This window comes from Drosophila pseudoobscura, chromosome 3 (genome assembly GCF_009870125.1).
Source record: "Drosophila pseudoobscura strain MV-25-SWS-2005 chromosome 3, UCI_Dpse_MV25, whole genome shotgun sequence".
Lineage (NCBI taxonomy): Eukaryota > Metazoa > Arthropoda > Insecta > Diptera > Drosophilidae > Drosophila > Drosophila pseudoobscura.
This window is the reverse complement of record NC_046680.1, coordinates 12693906-12707518: the sequence shown is the minus strand read 5'-3', so window position 1 is coordinate 12707518 and position 13613 is coordinate 12693906. Positions and strand designations below refer to the sequence as shown.

Here is a 13613-nt window from a genome sequence, read left to right as displayed (position 1 = left end):
GATAAGGATGGGTCTCGTTTTGTTTCGACTCTTTGTATCTCTATATTTGGTTTGTCTCTTGTATCGAGCGTTCACTAATCCTACCTCGTCTGACTCGCTCGCTCGAGGATGGAATGGCAGCACTTATCTTATCTTATGTCAGGAACAATGTATTTGCATATCTCTCGGTGGGTACGGTATTTGATCACACCGTCATTCTTTCATTCAGGGGGGAAACCTTAAATCTGTCTGTTAATCACGGCACCAAGAGAGAGCTCACAACTGGGATGGGATAGAGACCACATACAACTGTTCGCGTCGAAGACTGAGCGGCAACTGGGCAACGTCTATGCCGGCGACATCGTTTTCTACCCCCAACATATGGCCCCAAAACCAGCCCAGCCCTGTGCACCCTCCTACCGGCGCAAATTGCGGGTAACATTAAACTTTTGACCGCATTTGGATGGCAAGCTAATTGTCGCTTATCAATTCACATAGTCGAACGGCGGCAGTTCCGCTGTGTCGGCCAACGAGAGACGCTGCTGGCTAGGACGGTGCTTAGATGTAGACGCCTCCGCTACCTCTCTGTGGATGACTCTGTGTCGTCTGGCCTGAGTGTAGACCCAGCGAATTAGAGTGGAAATATCTAGGAGCATGTTGTGGAAAAGAACATGGCCCATCTCCACCAGACCCAGCACACTGACACCCACGAAGAAGGCCAATGCCCCGCCAAAGGACACTGTAAATGGAGGATAAACCGCTCAGAAACATTTGCTTTGACTGTGCATCGGGACTCTGCACCTACCTATGAGATCCTCAAAGCTGTAGACAACATCACGACGCATGCGCACCTTGGGCGGAATCAGGTCCCATCGGAAGCTGGAGGTAGCCGTCTCACTGCTCGCCACCTCGTCGTTATTCTTCACGCCCCACGAACTTTTTTTCACCGTCTGCATTGTGTACTCGATCTCCGTGCACGTCGACGGGCACTTGCATATGTGCAGGGCCCAGATGGGCCACTTGAAGTCCAGCAGGCACTCGAATCCCGCCGGATTGCAGCCAGGTCCCTCCACAAACTGATAGAAGAAGGGCACACAATTGCACATCTCCAGTGCCATCACAGCCCGACAGCGAGCCAGGCAAAGGGATTTGCTATAAATCTACAAAAAGATAATTATATCTATGGTAAGAAAATTTATAAACTAGGGGAAAAAACATAGCACACGCGATATAAGAATAAACGTTTGATTTCGGAATTATGGGAAAATTCGGAAAATCTTATAAAAAAAAACAAACAAAAATATATCAATTCCCGTGGAATTTCTTTTCACGATCATTAACCTGCTTTTGACTTGCCAAATTTTTTTTCTTGCTAAACCGAAACGAAGGTCTTTGATCCTATACTCTACATTTGTGTGGGGATGAACCACAGAGCAGTGTACCTTTAGATTGGATGTCTCCTCGTTGTTAAACACGCATTTGCGCTGTGCCACGCTCAGTTCGTAGAGGTTTTTCGAGGCCCTAAGCAATAAGTCAGCATATAAATCAATCTCTATATGGTGTCTAGATGTTTGATCTACTTACACCGTCTCAAGCACCTTGAACGAGGCCGTTATCTCATCGGATTTGTGCAGCGCCACAATGTTCGCCTCTGTTGCGGATACCTCATACGGCGAGTGCACGTCCAGCTGGGAAGGTGACGCGCGGATTTAGACACAGTCTCAATAGAATCATTGTGTGGATCTTACCACGCCCGTGCTCTCGTATAGGTCCATCCGAATGTAGCACTGCTGCTTGCCGTACTGACAGGAGAGCGGCTGTTCCATCTCCTCATAGACGATGGGTCTGTGAACGCAAATTGAATCCCTAATATGATCAGGTGTCACTCCTTTCGCCTACTTACTTTCCACTTAACACCGAAGACATCGGCGAGTTGATGGCATAGCAGGAGCCGCGCTCTGTCATCACCATCTGGACATGGACCTTGAAGTTGGCATCGAAGCTGCTAATGACCTGCTCAAAGGGCCGATCCACCCGCTGTATCAGTTCGTACAGGTCCACCTGGTCAAAGCGCTCGTCCTCCGCAAACTTGGCCAGCTCCGCGTAGTTGCTGGCAGTGGCATTGACCACCGCATACAGGAAGTCCATAAAGTAGAAGTAGTCCTCATCAATAATGGACACGTTCCACACATCCTGAATGTACTCGTTCGCCTTAAAGGAGTCTATGTGATCGTAGTAGCACAGGGTGACTGCCGGCAACGATCCATTCCAGCCACGGTAGTCTCGATCCACCGAAATGACTGTGGGGGAGTTGAGGTACCGCTCGTACTGCAGGCCGCTGAGCATAATAGCGGCGTAGATACTGCTCAGGACAACTACTAGCCAGATGGACCTCTCCAAGGTGTGGAGCTGTCTGTTAACTATTAAACTGATGGCCAACACGCCCGCTTCGGCTCCTGCTATTTCAGCCATCTCTCTGAGTCGGCTCGAGTAGCTTTTAAAGCCAGCTAAGACTGTTGGTAGCAAGGCCAGCAGTCTATTCCATGTCCAAGTAGTGATCCGCTTCCACCAGAACCACCACTGTCGGCTGTCCATGCTGACCAAATGATAGGACATGCTGTGCGTGCGGGCTGTTATTGAAATGTCAATCCAGTTGGAATAAACTAATTGCGAGCGACCCCCATTAGCGATTTATGACAATGGTCATCACCACTCCGATAAAGTCTCTTCACAAAAGGGACAAATGGTTCGGTGCAAAAGTGACCAGTGACCTTATTCAGGTCTGTTCAGTGGCGAGCCGAAAGAAAAAAGATTGATTAACAATACTAAAAACCTGGACAACTCGTACTGACTCTTGGTGATGTCAGCGCCCTGATTGACTTGAGCGAACAGTGCATTGCGTTCATCGCCGCCGCTGTCGAGCTTCACAGCACTCAAGTCCAATGTCCAAGACTCTAATATCTATTTTTCCTCAGCTCTACGAAAAAACATGGAGATGTAACTCCAGAACACCAGGAAAGTTTTGCGGCCCCAACAAACAACAACTGGTAGACCCGTAACAGCATCAGACCCGGCCACCATTAAGGCCGCTTGAAGAAGTTAAAAGCCATGTAGAGGACGTCGCAGAAACTGCCACTGAGATTTGGAGTTGACCTGAAGAGGCCAAACTTGTCTAGCCGCTGATTGTGAAGATTAGGTCCTGCAGCACCAGGAAAGCAACGAACAGCTCATAGTGGGCGACCTGGTGAATTGACATCTGCATCTGCACGGCGGAGGCACACCAATGTTTATCATCAGTGCAGGCAAATGATAGATACTAATTAACGAACCCATGTTACTGCTTTGTTTATAAATTTAAATGGTTTTACAGCACATCGAATACCGTAATGGTCTGTTGCAGCGTTGGAAACCAACAATTGTTTTTTTAGTTTACTACATCATCATTTGAATCCTGCAGAAGTTTGATGTCATTCTGCAGCTCCTTTAGCTCCCTTAGCATACTGCGCGACATTTGTCCCTCTGGAGTGGCCACGGGCTCAAACAGCAACATTCGCAAGGCTTCTCGCATCATAATCTCAGTCTGATTTAGTTCCCCCTACAAAAAAATTAATCATATTTGGTAAACATTCCATAACAGTTCGTTCTGCCCACCAGTAGCTCCCTAGAGCTCTGCTCCTGCTCACTGTAGAGCTTCCTGGCCAATTCCGCCTGCGTGTTGGCCAATTCGTAGAGGGCAATGGCCTTTAGTCGAGAGATTCCCGGAGCCACCACCTTTAGCACTAGCAAAAGCTCTTGGCACACGCGAATTTTACGCTCGTAAACCTTTCTGCTGGGACTATGGGCCATATTCTGAAGAATCTGACGAAGCACAGAGGCTATGTTTTGCTTCAGATCCAGCATCAGGTAATGGTTGCCATGGAGTAGCCGGCTCATCTTGACCAGTAGCAATTCCAGCCGGTAGATGTCCCCGCGAGCATGGAAGATCTCCTCCTTGGCCCTCTCCAACATGTTGGACACAAACTCCGGCTTCAGTGTGTGCTCTGGATTGAGGAGACACTGCCAGGTGCCCGTTTCGAGCTGACGCACTATGTATCCACCGGAGCAGGCACACCCACTGCAGATGAAGCTGCTCATATGGGTGCCCAGCTCGGTGGGATCCTGGCAGCGGGCACAACTGCAGTCGAAGCATTTTCCCGTCTTCAGAATATGGCGCCTCTCCTCGTTGCCCAGCAGCACACTGGTGTAGCAGATGTAGAGAATTTCTCCGGCTGTTATTTGACGATTGGCAAACACCTTGATGCGCCTCTCGTCATCGATGGCTGTCTCCAGGTTGGGCATGCAACTGTGCGCGAAGAGAGCCGCTCTTCGGTACAGTCCTCTCATGGCGCCGCCTTGCTCCGGGGCGCGAATCTCGTAAACATTCACATCCAGAATCCCCAAGAGCCTCTGCACCAGGATTTCATCCACTGCATTGCCTGAAGCGCTGTGCAGCTGCTTTACCACACCAGTTGCCTCGAGCGGAGCGTATGCGTGTGCCTGATAGCGATTCCATATTTCCGTTCCTCGCCTAGCCTCCAAATGGGTCTCCATCTGTGACATTTCCTCGAATAGGGGCCTGCTGTGCTGGTGTTCCCCCAGCAGCAGACATGCAAGAGCCGGCTGCACCTCTGTGTTGGCCTTTTCCTGCAGTATCTGCACTTGCTCGTCTGACAGCTGCAGTTCCCTCAGTCGCTGGCAGTCGCGCTCATCGTGGCCAGCGCAGTCCTCGCACAAGGAAAGGAGTCGGCACTTTCTAAAAAAGAACAAAAATTACATAAGCCATGGTGCAGAATCGGAGGAGGAATCGGGGATCGAGATTCTCGACCTACCCGCAGAAGGTGGCGGTAAGCTTGAAGCACTTGAAACAGCGTCTGTCGCCAATGTGGGGCAGGACCACAATAGGCTGCTCCAGAAGCAGAGTTTCTCCAGCGCTGAGATCGCATCGGGCTACCACAAATCTAAAAGGATCGGCATGAGGATCGGCGGCTGATTAGGGAGCAATTAAGGGGCTTTCCTGCTTATCCCACCTGCCCAGCGTCTCGTTCTGCTTCAACTCGCATTTCTTGGCAAAATCGTCGGAGACTGCAGCCATGGTCTATTGTCTATCCCGTTCCCTTTGGCTAACTTTGGCATACTGACAGTATGCTCGAGTGCAGTGCTGTTCCGAGTTATTTTTAATTAAAAGGCGTTTCGATTCTTTATTTATTTCTTGGTCACTGATTTCCCTCGAACCAAGCGTTGAACCGTCTCTGGCCCTGCATGTGCACACAGAAACGACAACGAGAAGGGCATTCTTTCCACTTCCCTTTGGTCTAATCTATTCTATTTTGTTTTATTTTTTTATTTTAAATTTACACACCGTCGCTGGTGCGAACTACCGGCCGCCATACTTCATTAAATCTGAATCAATTCGCTCTAGTTCCATGGAGATCCGGTCGGAGAGATATCCCTCGGCTGAGTTCTCCGGCTCAAAGCGCAGCAAATCGAGAGCTTCCTTGGCCACCTGACTGCCAATCCTCAACTGAGCCTGAAACCACGGTAAACACTGGATAAATAGAGGACACACTTTGACAGTGAGCCTAGAGGCCGAGCTACAAACCACATATTCCTTCTTGTCCAGATCGCTCTCGGCAAACTGTAGTTCTATGAGCTCCACAAGCGCCAGCAGATACTCGAAGAGTGCAATGGCGTACAGCTTGGAGATGCCAGGAACCACTGCTCGACACACCGGAAGTAGATCGGAGCACAATTCGACGCGGCGGGCGAGGAGTTTCTTGCAGGGCTGCTCCATGGAGTTCATCAGAGCTGCAGCTCTCAGGATGCTGGCAATATTCTGTTTGATATCCAGCAGCAGAAAGTGATTGGGGTGGAGGAGCTGCTGGTAGCGCACCAACAGAGATTCGTAGACTTGAAGTTCACCCTTTGCGTCGACCAGGGCGTCGCCCGCCTCGGCCAGCACCTCATGGACATCGACAGCTGGCAGGATCGCATTGCAGTCCACGCATCGCCAGTTCCCACTGCCATCCGGACCAATCTCGCAGATGGAGAAGCCTGCAGAGCATTCTCGGCACTTCATGCTGCTCATGTGAGTTCCCATTTCTGTGGCGTCCTGGCAGCGAGAGCAGGAGCAGTCCAGGTGGCGGCTGAGGCGCAGCTGATGCTGTCGCTGGCTGGTGCCCATCAGGGGATTCGTGTAGGAGTTGTAGATAACATCGCCGGCATTCAGGGGTACGGCTGCGTACAGCTTCATGTTAAACTGCTCGTCCAGGGCCACAACCGTGTTGGGAACACAGTGGTGGGGCAGGCCAGCTCCACAGATGAAGACCCCTTTCAAGGTCTCGCCATCCCGACCAGTCACTTCGAAGGCGTTGCAATCAATGCGCACGCAGTGGGCATGGAGCACGTCCGCTGTCAACTGCTGCGTGGGCAAGGCCTCAACCAAGCCACTGGCCAGGAGCGGGCGCACTACTTGCTCCTCGTGTTCCTGCCACATGCCCTCGCCATCGCGATAGTCCTCTAGATCCACGGACCGCTGGAAGAGTGTCTGGCAGTCAGCTCGCGTTGCTGGATCCTCGAGCAGCAGGAGTAGCTTCAGCAACGCACATATTCCATAGTTCTTCACAAGCAGATCCTTGCATATTCTGCTCCCTGCACCACTGGCAAAGAACTCGCACTCGAAGTCATTGTGCTGGCTGCAGTCCATGCAGAGCGGAAACACTTGGCACTTGCGACACATCACATACGACTCCTCCATGCACTGGGCGCACTTCAGCTGGGCGCACTCCCAGTGTGGGGCAACCAACAGCGGCCGCTCCTCCAGCAACGTTTCGCCAGCATCGATGTTGATGTTGGCCACCAGATGCCTAAATGGAATGAAAATCAAATCTGTTTTAAATTTGTACGGACATAAAAAAACCAACTCAAATGGGTATGCACCTGCCCAGCTTCTCATCGTGCGCCTGCTGAATCTTTTCGCTGAAGTCTTGCATCGATTACGTGTTGTGCTGTTGCTGCCCCTTGTTGTCTGCGGAGTAGAAAACTATTCAGTCCGTACTCAGCGTAGTACGTGGAAAGGTACTCACCCAAAGCTGATGCCGCCACTGACCGACTGAGCGCTATAAAAATGGTGGAGCGGCAATTATAAATATACACCCATGCGATGCTCGCGAGGAGCTTCCCTACTCTCACGAGTAGTACTATATATGCCCAGCCCTGTCGCCGGTCGCAGCTTTCGACCATTCCGCTAAGTACTTTGTCTAATTGCGTGCGTAACTTGGTCGATCGATGCTTTATTTTTAGTCTCCGACGCGTCGGTTGGCGATGGTGACGCGATCGCATTTTCGTCCCTCGTTGCCGTTGGGTCTTTATTTTTGGCCATCCATCTTCAGGAATTCAAAAATTTAAATAACTTCGTTACTTTTTGATTGCGGCATCATGGCTATGGCCCGCAGCAGGACAGCCAGTGGCTGCCACAGTACAGCCCGAAGCAATTCACTTCGACTCCCGGTGGATGTACCGACAGCGAACGGACTGGAAAGGAAGAGGGAAGGCAGTGGACGGACCCTAAGGTCACAAGTATGAGCAAGTATGACAAACCTGGGCTGGCTGGCTCATGATGACGCGGTGGTAGCCGAACGCTAGAGCAGAAGACCCTGGGATTTAACCCCGAATGTTAGCTCTGGTGTATGAAGTGGCACATCTTCATACTGTACGGTTAGTGATTCAACCTTCAAGTATAACCGTCACATTTAAGTAAAACCATCGATAGATCTATCGACTATCGAAAGAGCCAAAATATGTTTTGTCGTGCTAGCAAGCACTAGTACGATAAGTTGACTCTCTAGCTATCGATAGAAAGGAATGGCGGTTCATTCAAAAGCAGCCTTTAATTTATATATTGTAAAGAAAAACAAAGAGAAATTCATATAATTGCACTAGATTTGGCTTTAGGCAGACTCTTGAGCCTGAAGGTAGTTGAAAACAGTGCCCCGTTCAACAAATCTTTTGTCGTTCTTTAGGTCAGAGTTTCCTACGGTTTTCGTAGAATCACTTATGTGTCCATAACCACCACCGCCAGGAGTCTTCATCGCAAATGTGTCCTGCAAGGTATTGGATAAGAAATGGAGCTGAGAACCAACGAAATTTCCAAGCTCACCCCAGCATCCACATCGATACACGTCTTTCCAGCCAGGGCAATCACTCTGCCGTCGCGCTTGACGATTAAATTCCTTCCGCTCTTTGCGGGCTCACCGCCCGCCAGTCCATAGGGTTGCAGGGTGCGGCGCTCTGTCAGGACCGACAAGGTAACGGGCTTACGGAAGAGCAAGTCTCGCTCCACGCCCTCTCCGCCATTAAATTGGCCACGCCCGCCGGAGCCATCAGTGCGCAGGCAGAAACGCTTCAATATCATGGGGTATCGTAGTTCCAATATCTCTGGATCGGTGATTCGCGTGTTCGTCATGTGCGTATGGACTCCGCCGGCGCCATGCCAGCCGGGACCAGCACCTGATCCGCCAGCTACGGTCTCATAGTAGCCCCAAGTTTCGTCTCCAATGGTGATGTTGTTCATGCAGCCCTGCGAGGCGCCACAGACGCGGAAGGCTTTCAGCACGGTGTCCACGATACGCTGCGAGGTCTGGACATTTCCACCAACAACGGCCGCCCCTTCCGAGGGATCCAGTATGGAGTTCTTCGGGATAATCACCTGAATTGGTGCCAGACAACCTTGATTCAGGGGCACATCGTGGCCCACCATGCAGCGGAGGCAATAGATCAAAGCAGAGAGCGTGATCGCTCGTGGGGCATTGCAATTTCCCCAGACCTCCACTCCGGACCCGGTGAAGTCACACAGGGCCGATCCCTTCTCCGGATCAATGGTAACCTTCAGAGTTATAGGCGAGCCATCATCCATGAACTCTTTGGCTTGCAGCACCGTGCATCCAGTGCGAGCCAGCGAATCCTGCCCAATCTGACGAAGCATGTCGCGCACTGCTAGCTCTGCATTCTTCTGGATGTGCGACATGTAGGCCTGGACCACATCCAGGCCATAGCTGTCGATTAGCTCCGACACGAGCTGGATGCCCTTGTGATTGGCGGCGATTTGAGCCTTTAGATCAGACAGATTGTCGCTAAGGTTTCGGGTGCCCACTGCTCCCTTGGCTGCTGTGGGCGTGGTCAAGCGCTTGATGATCTCCTTCTCCTGGAAAAGTCCATTCTCCACAATCAGGAAGGACTTGAAAGCGGCACCTTCTTGGGCCAAGGATGTGGAGTGCGGCGGCATGGATCCGGGCGTAATTCCACCAATGTCCGCATGGTGTCCCCGCGAGGCAACGAAGAAAACTGGTCGCGATACACTCCTGTAAAGGAAGGACACGTTCAGTAGGAGATTTCCCAGATGCGATCAAAGACTACTCATACTCGTAGAAAACTGGGGTGATGACCGTCAAGTCGGGCAGATGCGAACCGCCCGCAGAGGGATGGTTTGCCAGAATAACATCGCCATTCTTCAGAGTATCGCCGCGCACCCGCAGCTGGTACTGTACCGTCTCCTGCATGGCGCCCAGGTGAACCGGAATATGGGGTGCATTGCTGACCAGTCCCCCATCCGGCCCGAAGAGGGCACAGGAGAAGTCCAGGCGCTCCTTGATGTTTGTTGAGATGGAAGTGCGCTGCAGCACCCGTCCCATCTGCTCGGCAATGCTCATGAAGCGGTGGCTGAAGATACTCAGGTGGACCGGGTCTAACTCCGCGTTGATTCCGTGTTTGCCACCGGTCTTCACATCCATTATGAGATCTCCGAAGGCCGTCACCTGGACACCGCACTCTGGCTCCACGATGATCGTAGACAGCTGATCGATCAGCACTGCGGGTCCGGCGATCTGGTGGCCTCCCAAGAGGTTTTTGGTCAGGTAAATGGGGGCATCGAAGCTGCCCTGATCGAAGTGGATACGCGAATTACCTTCAGCAGGGGGTGTGGTCTCTGAGTTACGCTTGATCTCGGACTCGGGTGGCGTTTCATTTTTCCCCAGACCCCGAATACGGATGTCATCAACGATGATACGTCTGTTCTGCAGCACGAAGCCAAACTCCGTGCGATATCGCTTTAGAAATGTGGCATGGAAGTCTCCATAGGCCGTCAAAAGAGGGGACTGAGCCGCCGAATCCTTGCCAGCTGTCGGGGCACACATCAAGGCGCCATCGGTTCCTTCATAGCGCAAGTGGAGGAAGGGCTCCAGTTCGATCTGACGGAATCCCTGTTCCGCCAGCTTGGCGTGGCATTGCTGGGACAATGCATCCAGGCGGTCCTTCAGCTGCTGGCCATTCGCATCGCTGAACTCCAGACCACTGGGTTCCTGCAACTCCTGGACAACGTCGGCCAGGGCCATGCCGTAGGCCGAGAGGATTCCAGCGTATTTGTGGACAACAACCTGGAATTTGCAAAAGGAATCATTAGCCTCAATTTTCATGCTCCATTAAAGGAATCACCTTGGCAATGCCCAGATTGCGAGCAATGGCACAGGCGTGTTGTCCTCCGGCTCCTCCGAAGCAGGAGAGCACATGGTTGGCCGTGTCCAAGCCCCGCGACTGCGTCAAGGCACGAATCGGCCTGCACATGGTCTCGTTGGCCACCCGAATGAAGCCCAGGGCCACCTGCTCAATGCTCAAGTGTCTGTCATCTCCAGTGGCCTTTAAATGGCTGTTGATATCCGCCTGCAGCTGGATAAACTTGCTCTTCGAGATCTCATAGTCCAGCGGCTCGTTCTCCTTCGGCCCAAAGATCTTGGGAAAGTATTGTGGCAGGATGCGTCCCAGAATCAGATTGGCATCCGTAACAGTGAGGGGACCTCCCTTCTTGTAGCAGGCGGGCCCAGGATGCGACCCCGCCGACTCTGGACCCACAACAAAGATTCCGGAGCGGAAGAACAGCCGCGATCCTCCTCCCGCTGCCACAGTGTTGATGTCCAGCTGTGGAGCTTGAATCGTTACACCCGCCGTGGTGCTCTCGATCACGTGCTCGTAGCTGCCGGCATACCTGGACACATCCGTTGAGGTTCCTCCCATGTCAAACCCGATCAGTGGCAGCTTCGTTTCCCGCGACCCTGTCAGGGCATAGCCCACCACACCGCCAGCGGGGCCAGAGAGGATGGCGCGGGCTCCTCGGAAGTTCTCCATGTTGGTCAGGCCACCATCAGACTGCATGAAGAGCACATCCACGCCGGCCAGCTGGTTGTCGAAGCCAGATTTGAAGCTGTGGAAGTAGGTTAATCGTCAATGAATGAAGAATAAATGGGAATTAACTGGAAAGAGGTTAGACCTCTAAAAGGCGTGCGCTTTATTCTAGCCACCACTGTTACACTCGTCGCTAGAAGTGTGCCCGTTCATTCGATACCCTTAAATTTATTGGGCGCAAGGGTATATTCTGTGGGTGACTGGTAAAAGAAGACTACATTTGGGAAATGTGATAAGGACTTCAGAATGATCATCTATATTGTGGGTATTGGGTATGGTAAGGTAGAGCCAACAAATATGTTCTGTGCAGCAATGAAACCGATCATGATAGTTCATCTGTTGCCATTACAGTAGAGGGTATTTTCCAGTCGATTTTGAGATCATATGCTTTTGTGTGTTTACATTTCAAAATTTGTTTGCTTGTTTTGTTTTTAGACTGGGTGTTGGGTTATCTTTATAGAGGTGCCCTCGGTCTCAACTGGTTTGTTTGACTCCAAGAAAAAGCCGTCTCATCGACTTAATTTACAAACAGAGATTAGAAGCACTCACCTCGCCAGGTAGCGGTCCACATGAGGCGTCAAATAGGCCTCTGCACAGGCCGTGTAGCCTCTAGCCACCACCCGACACATGGGCATGGCCTGATGAGAGAGTGTCACATGGCTGAAGCCCAGCTGGCGGGCGATCGCTCCGATCTGGAGCTCATGCACCGGACAGGCGTAGCTGTGGGCCAGCACAACGGCCACAGACGACACGCCTTTATCGCGGGCAGCTGTGAGGGAGGCACGTACCGCCTCCACGTCCACGGGTTGCACCTCCAAGTACTTTGTACTGGCCACACCCTCGAGCACCTTCCAGCTGTGATCTAGAAGAGACTGCATTATAGAGTGCGATTGGATTCCGAGTGGAGACACTTACTCAGTTCACAGCGATCCGCTTGCTCGGGAACAATGCGACAATCAACCTCGACCACGGACTGGTAGAGATTCGCCGGCTTGCGAATGTTCAGGTCGAAGATTTTCGGCCTTGCCTGGTTGCCAATGTAGAGCAGATCCCTGAAGCCACTGTTGACCACCAGCACCACGGGATCTCCCTTCCGCTCTAGCAGGGCATTCGTGGCAACCGTGGTGCCCATGCGCACCCACCCGATCTTGGAGGTGTCGACCAGGCCAGAGGCAGCCAGCTCCTGTCCCGTCTCCTCCTTCAGTATGCGACGAATGCCCTCCCTGGGGGCGTCGCTATACCGCTCTGGGTCCTCCGACAGCAACTTCATGGTGCGCACCTTGCCACCCGGACAAATGCATAGTACGTCGGTGAAGGTGCCGCCACGATCAATGGCGAAACAATACTTATTTCCACTTGTTGGAGCAGACATTTGCACTGATAATAAATGCGGTCGTGTGGCGTGTGCTTGTCTGTTCAAATGGAAGAAATGGAGCACTTTGGTTTTGGTGTCCAACTAAGTCTCTTGCCAACGGTTTCGATTGTGCTCGGATTGCGGTATGGTATGGGGCTCTTGGCGCTAATTATATATCACGAAATCACACACGACCGAAATACGCAAGCAACCAAACAGCGACGAACAACAGGTACTTTTCAAAAGCACACGGGTACAATACGACCACGGCGGGATTTAAAAAACAGCAGATAAACGGTACCGATAAGAAATCAAACTTAGCCCACTTAGCCCCCCTTTATTAAAAAGGTCTAACGACTTGAGGTAAATGGCGGAAAATATTACTGATTGTACATTTTTCTTGTAGACCTGTGCCAATCTTCTTCTTAATTTAAAAAAAAACACGATATCTGCGCTAAAATTATTTAATTTGTATTATTTTCGGTGGAATATTAAAATAGCTTGGCCTACAATGGGTTAATCGTTCTCCGTCACGAATTCGAAACCATATTCCTAGATTTTGATATTCTGTGGAATATTACCATCTAGCTAAGACTTCCATACCTGAACACACAGTTTTATCCCATTGATAGATCAATTTTCTACAAGATATGCAAATTTTAACTAATCGCTTTTATTGAATTTTTTCTAAGAAAAAAGGTTTTAGCGAAAAATTAAAAAAAAACACATGAGAGAGTAATCGTTCCTATTGCCTAATTTTGATATTCCGTTTAATAATTCTGGCTAACTAAGACTCTTAGCGCTGCCCATATAGTTTTATCCCATTGATGAATAAACTTTCTACCCGATAAACTACTTTTAAGTATTCCTATTCTTTTGTATTTTGTCTAAAACAAGGTTAAAAAAAATGTCAAGAAAAAAAATATTCCTGGTATTTGAAGACTTGTTGCTTATCAACCGGAGCATGTACATTTGTATACCCTATTTCCTTCAATAATGTTAAAATTCGGTT

The 13613-nt window shown here is 50.8% G+C and overlaps 4 protein-coding genes across 4 annotated transcripts; all 4 read right to left on the bottom strand.

Moving 5' to 3' along the window:
• Positions 1–2: 2 nt before the first annotated feature.
• Positions 3–2868, bottom strand: ppk3 (pickpocket 3). The gene is made up of 6 exons (XM_001360989.4): positions 1883–2868; positions 1728–1824; positions 1564–1667; positions 1422–1500; positions 785–1139; positions 3–718 (listed from the first exon to the last, which is right to left on the bottom strand). The coding sequence occupies exons 1-6, from the start codon at positions 2593–2595 to the stop codon at positions 465–467; spliced, it is 1602 nt and encodes a 533-aa protein (XP_001361026.3). The 5' UTR covers positions 2596–2868; the 3' UTR covers positions 3–464.
• Positions 2869–3299: 431 nt separating this feature from the next.
• Positions 3300–5155, bottom strand: SmydA-6 (SET and MYND domain containing, arthropod-specific, member 6). Its single transcript, XM_001360988.4, has 4 exons — positions 5046–5155; positions 4848–4976; positions 3631–4771; positions 3300–3574 (listed from the first exon to the last, which is right to left on the bottom strand). The coding sequence occupies exons 1-4, from the start codon at positions 5108–5110 to the stop codon at positions 3404–3406; spliced, it is 1506 nt and encodes a 501-aa protein (XP_001361025.2). The 5' UTR covers positions 5111–5155; the 3' UTR covers positions 3300–3403.
• A 179-nt stretch (positions 5156–5334) lies between these two features.
• On the bottom strand, positions 5335–7249 carry SmydA-7 (SET and MYND domain containing, arthropod-specific, member 7). The gene is made up of 4 exons (XM_001360987.4): positions 7101–7249; positions 6955–7042; positions 5618–6881; positions 5335–5545 (listed from the first exon to the last, which is right to left on the bottom strand). Exons 2-4 carry the CDS (start codon positions 7005–7007, stop codon positions 5393–5395), a joined length of 1470 nt encoding a protein of 489 aa, XP_001361024.2. The 5' UTR covers positions 7008–7042; positions 7101–7249; the 3' UTR covers positions 5335–5392.
• Positions 7250–7885: 636 nt separating this feature from the next.
• Positions 7886–12882, bottom strand: LOC4804464 (5-oxoprolinase). The gene is made up of 6 exons (XM_001360986.4): positions 12163–12882; positions 11797–12109; positions 10504–11266; positions 9436–10445; positions 8174–9374; positions 7886–8117 (listed from the first exon to the last, which is right to left on the bottom strand). The coding sequence occupies exons 1-6, from the start codon at positions 12617–12619 to the stop codon at positions 7965–7967; spliced, it is 3897 nt and encodes a 1298-aa protein (XP_001361023.3). The 5' UTR covers positions 12620–12882; the 3' UTR covers positions 7886–7964.
• Positions 12883–13613: the final 731 nt, after the last annotated feature.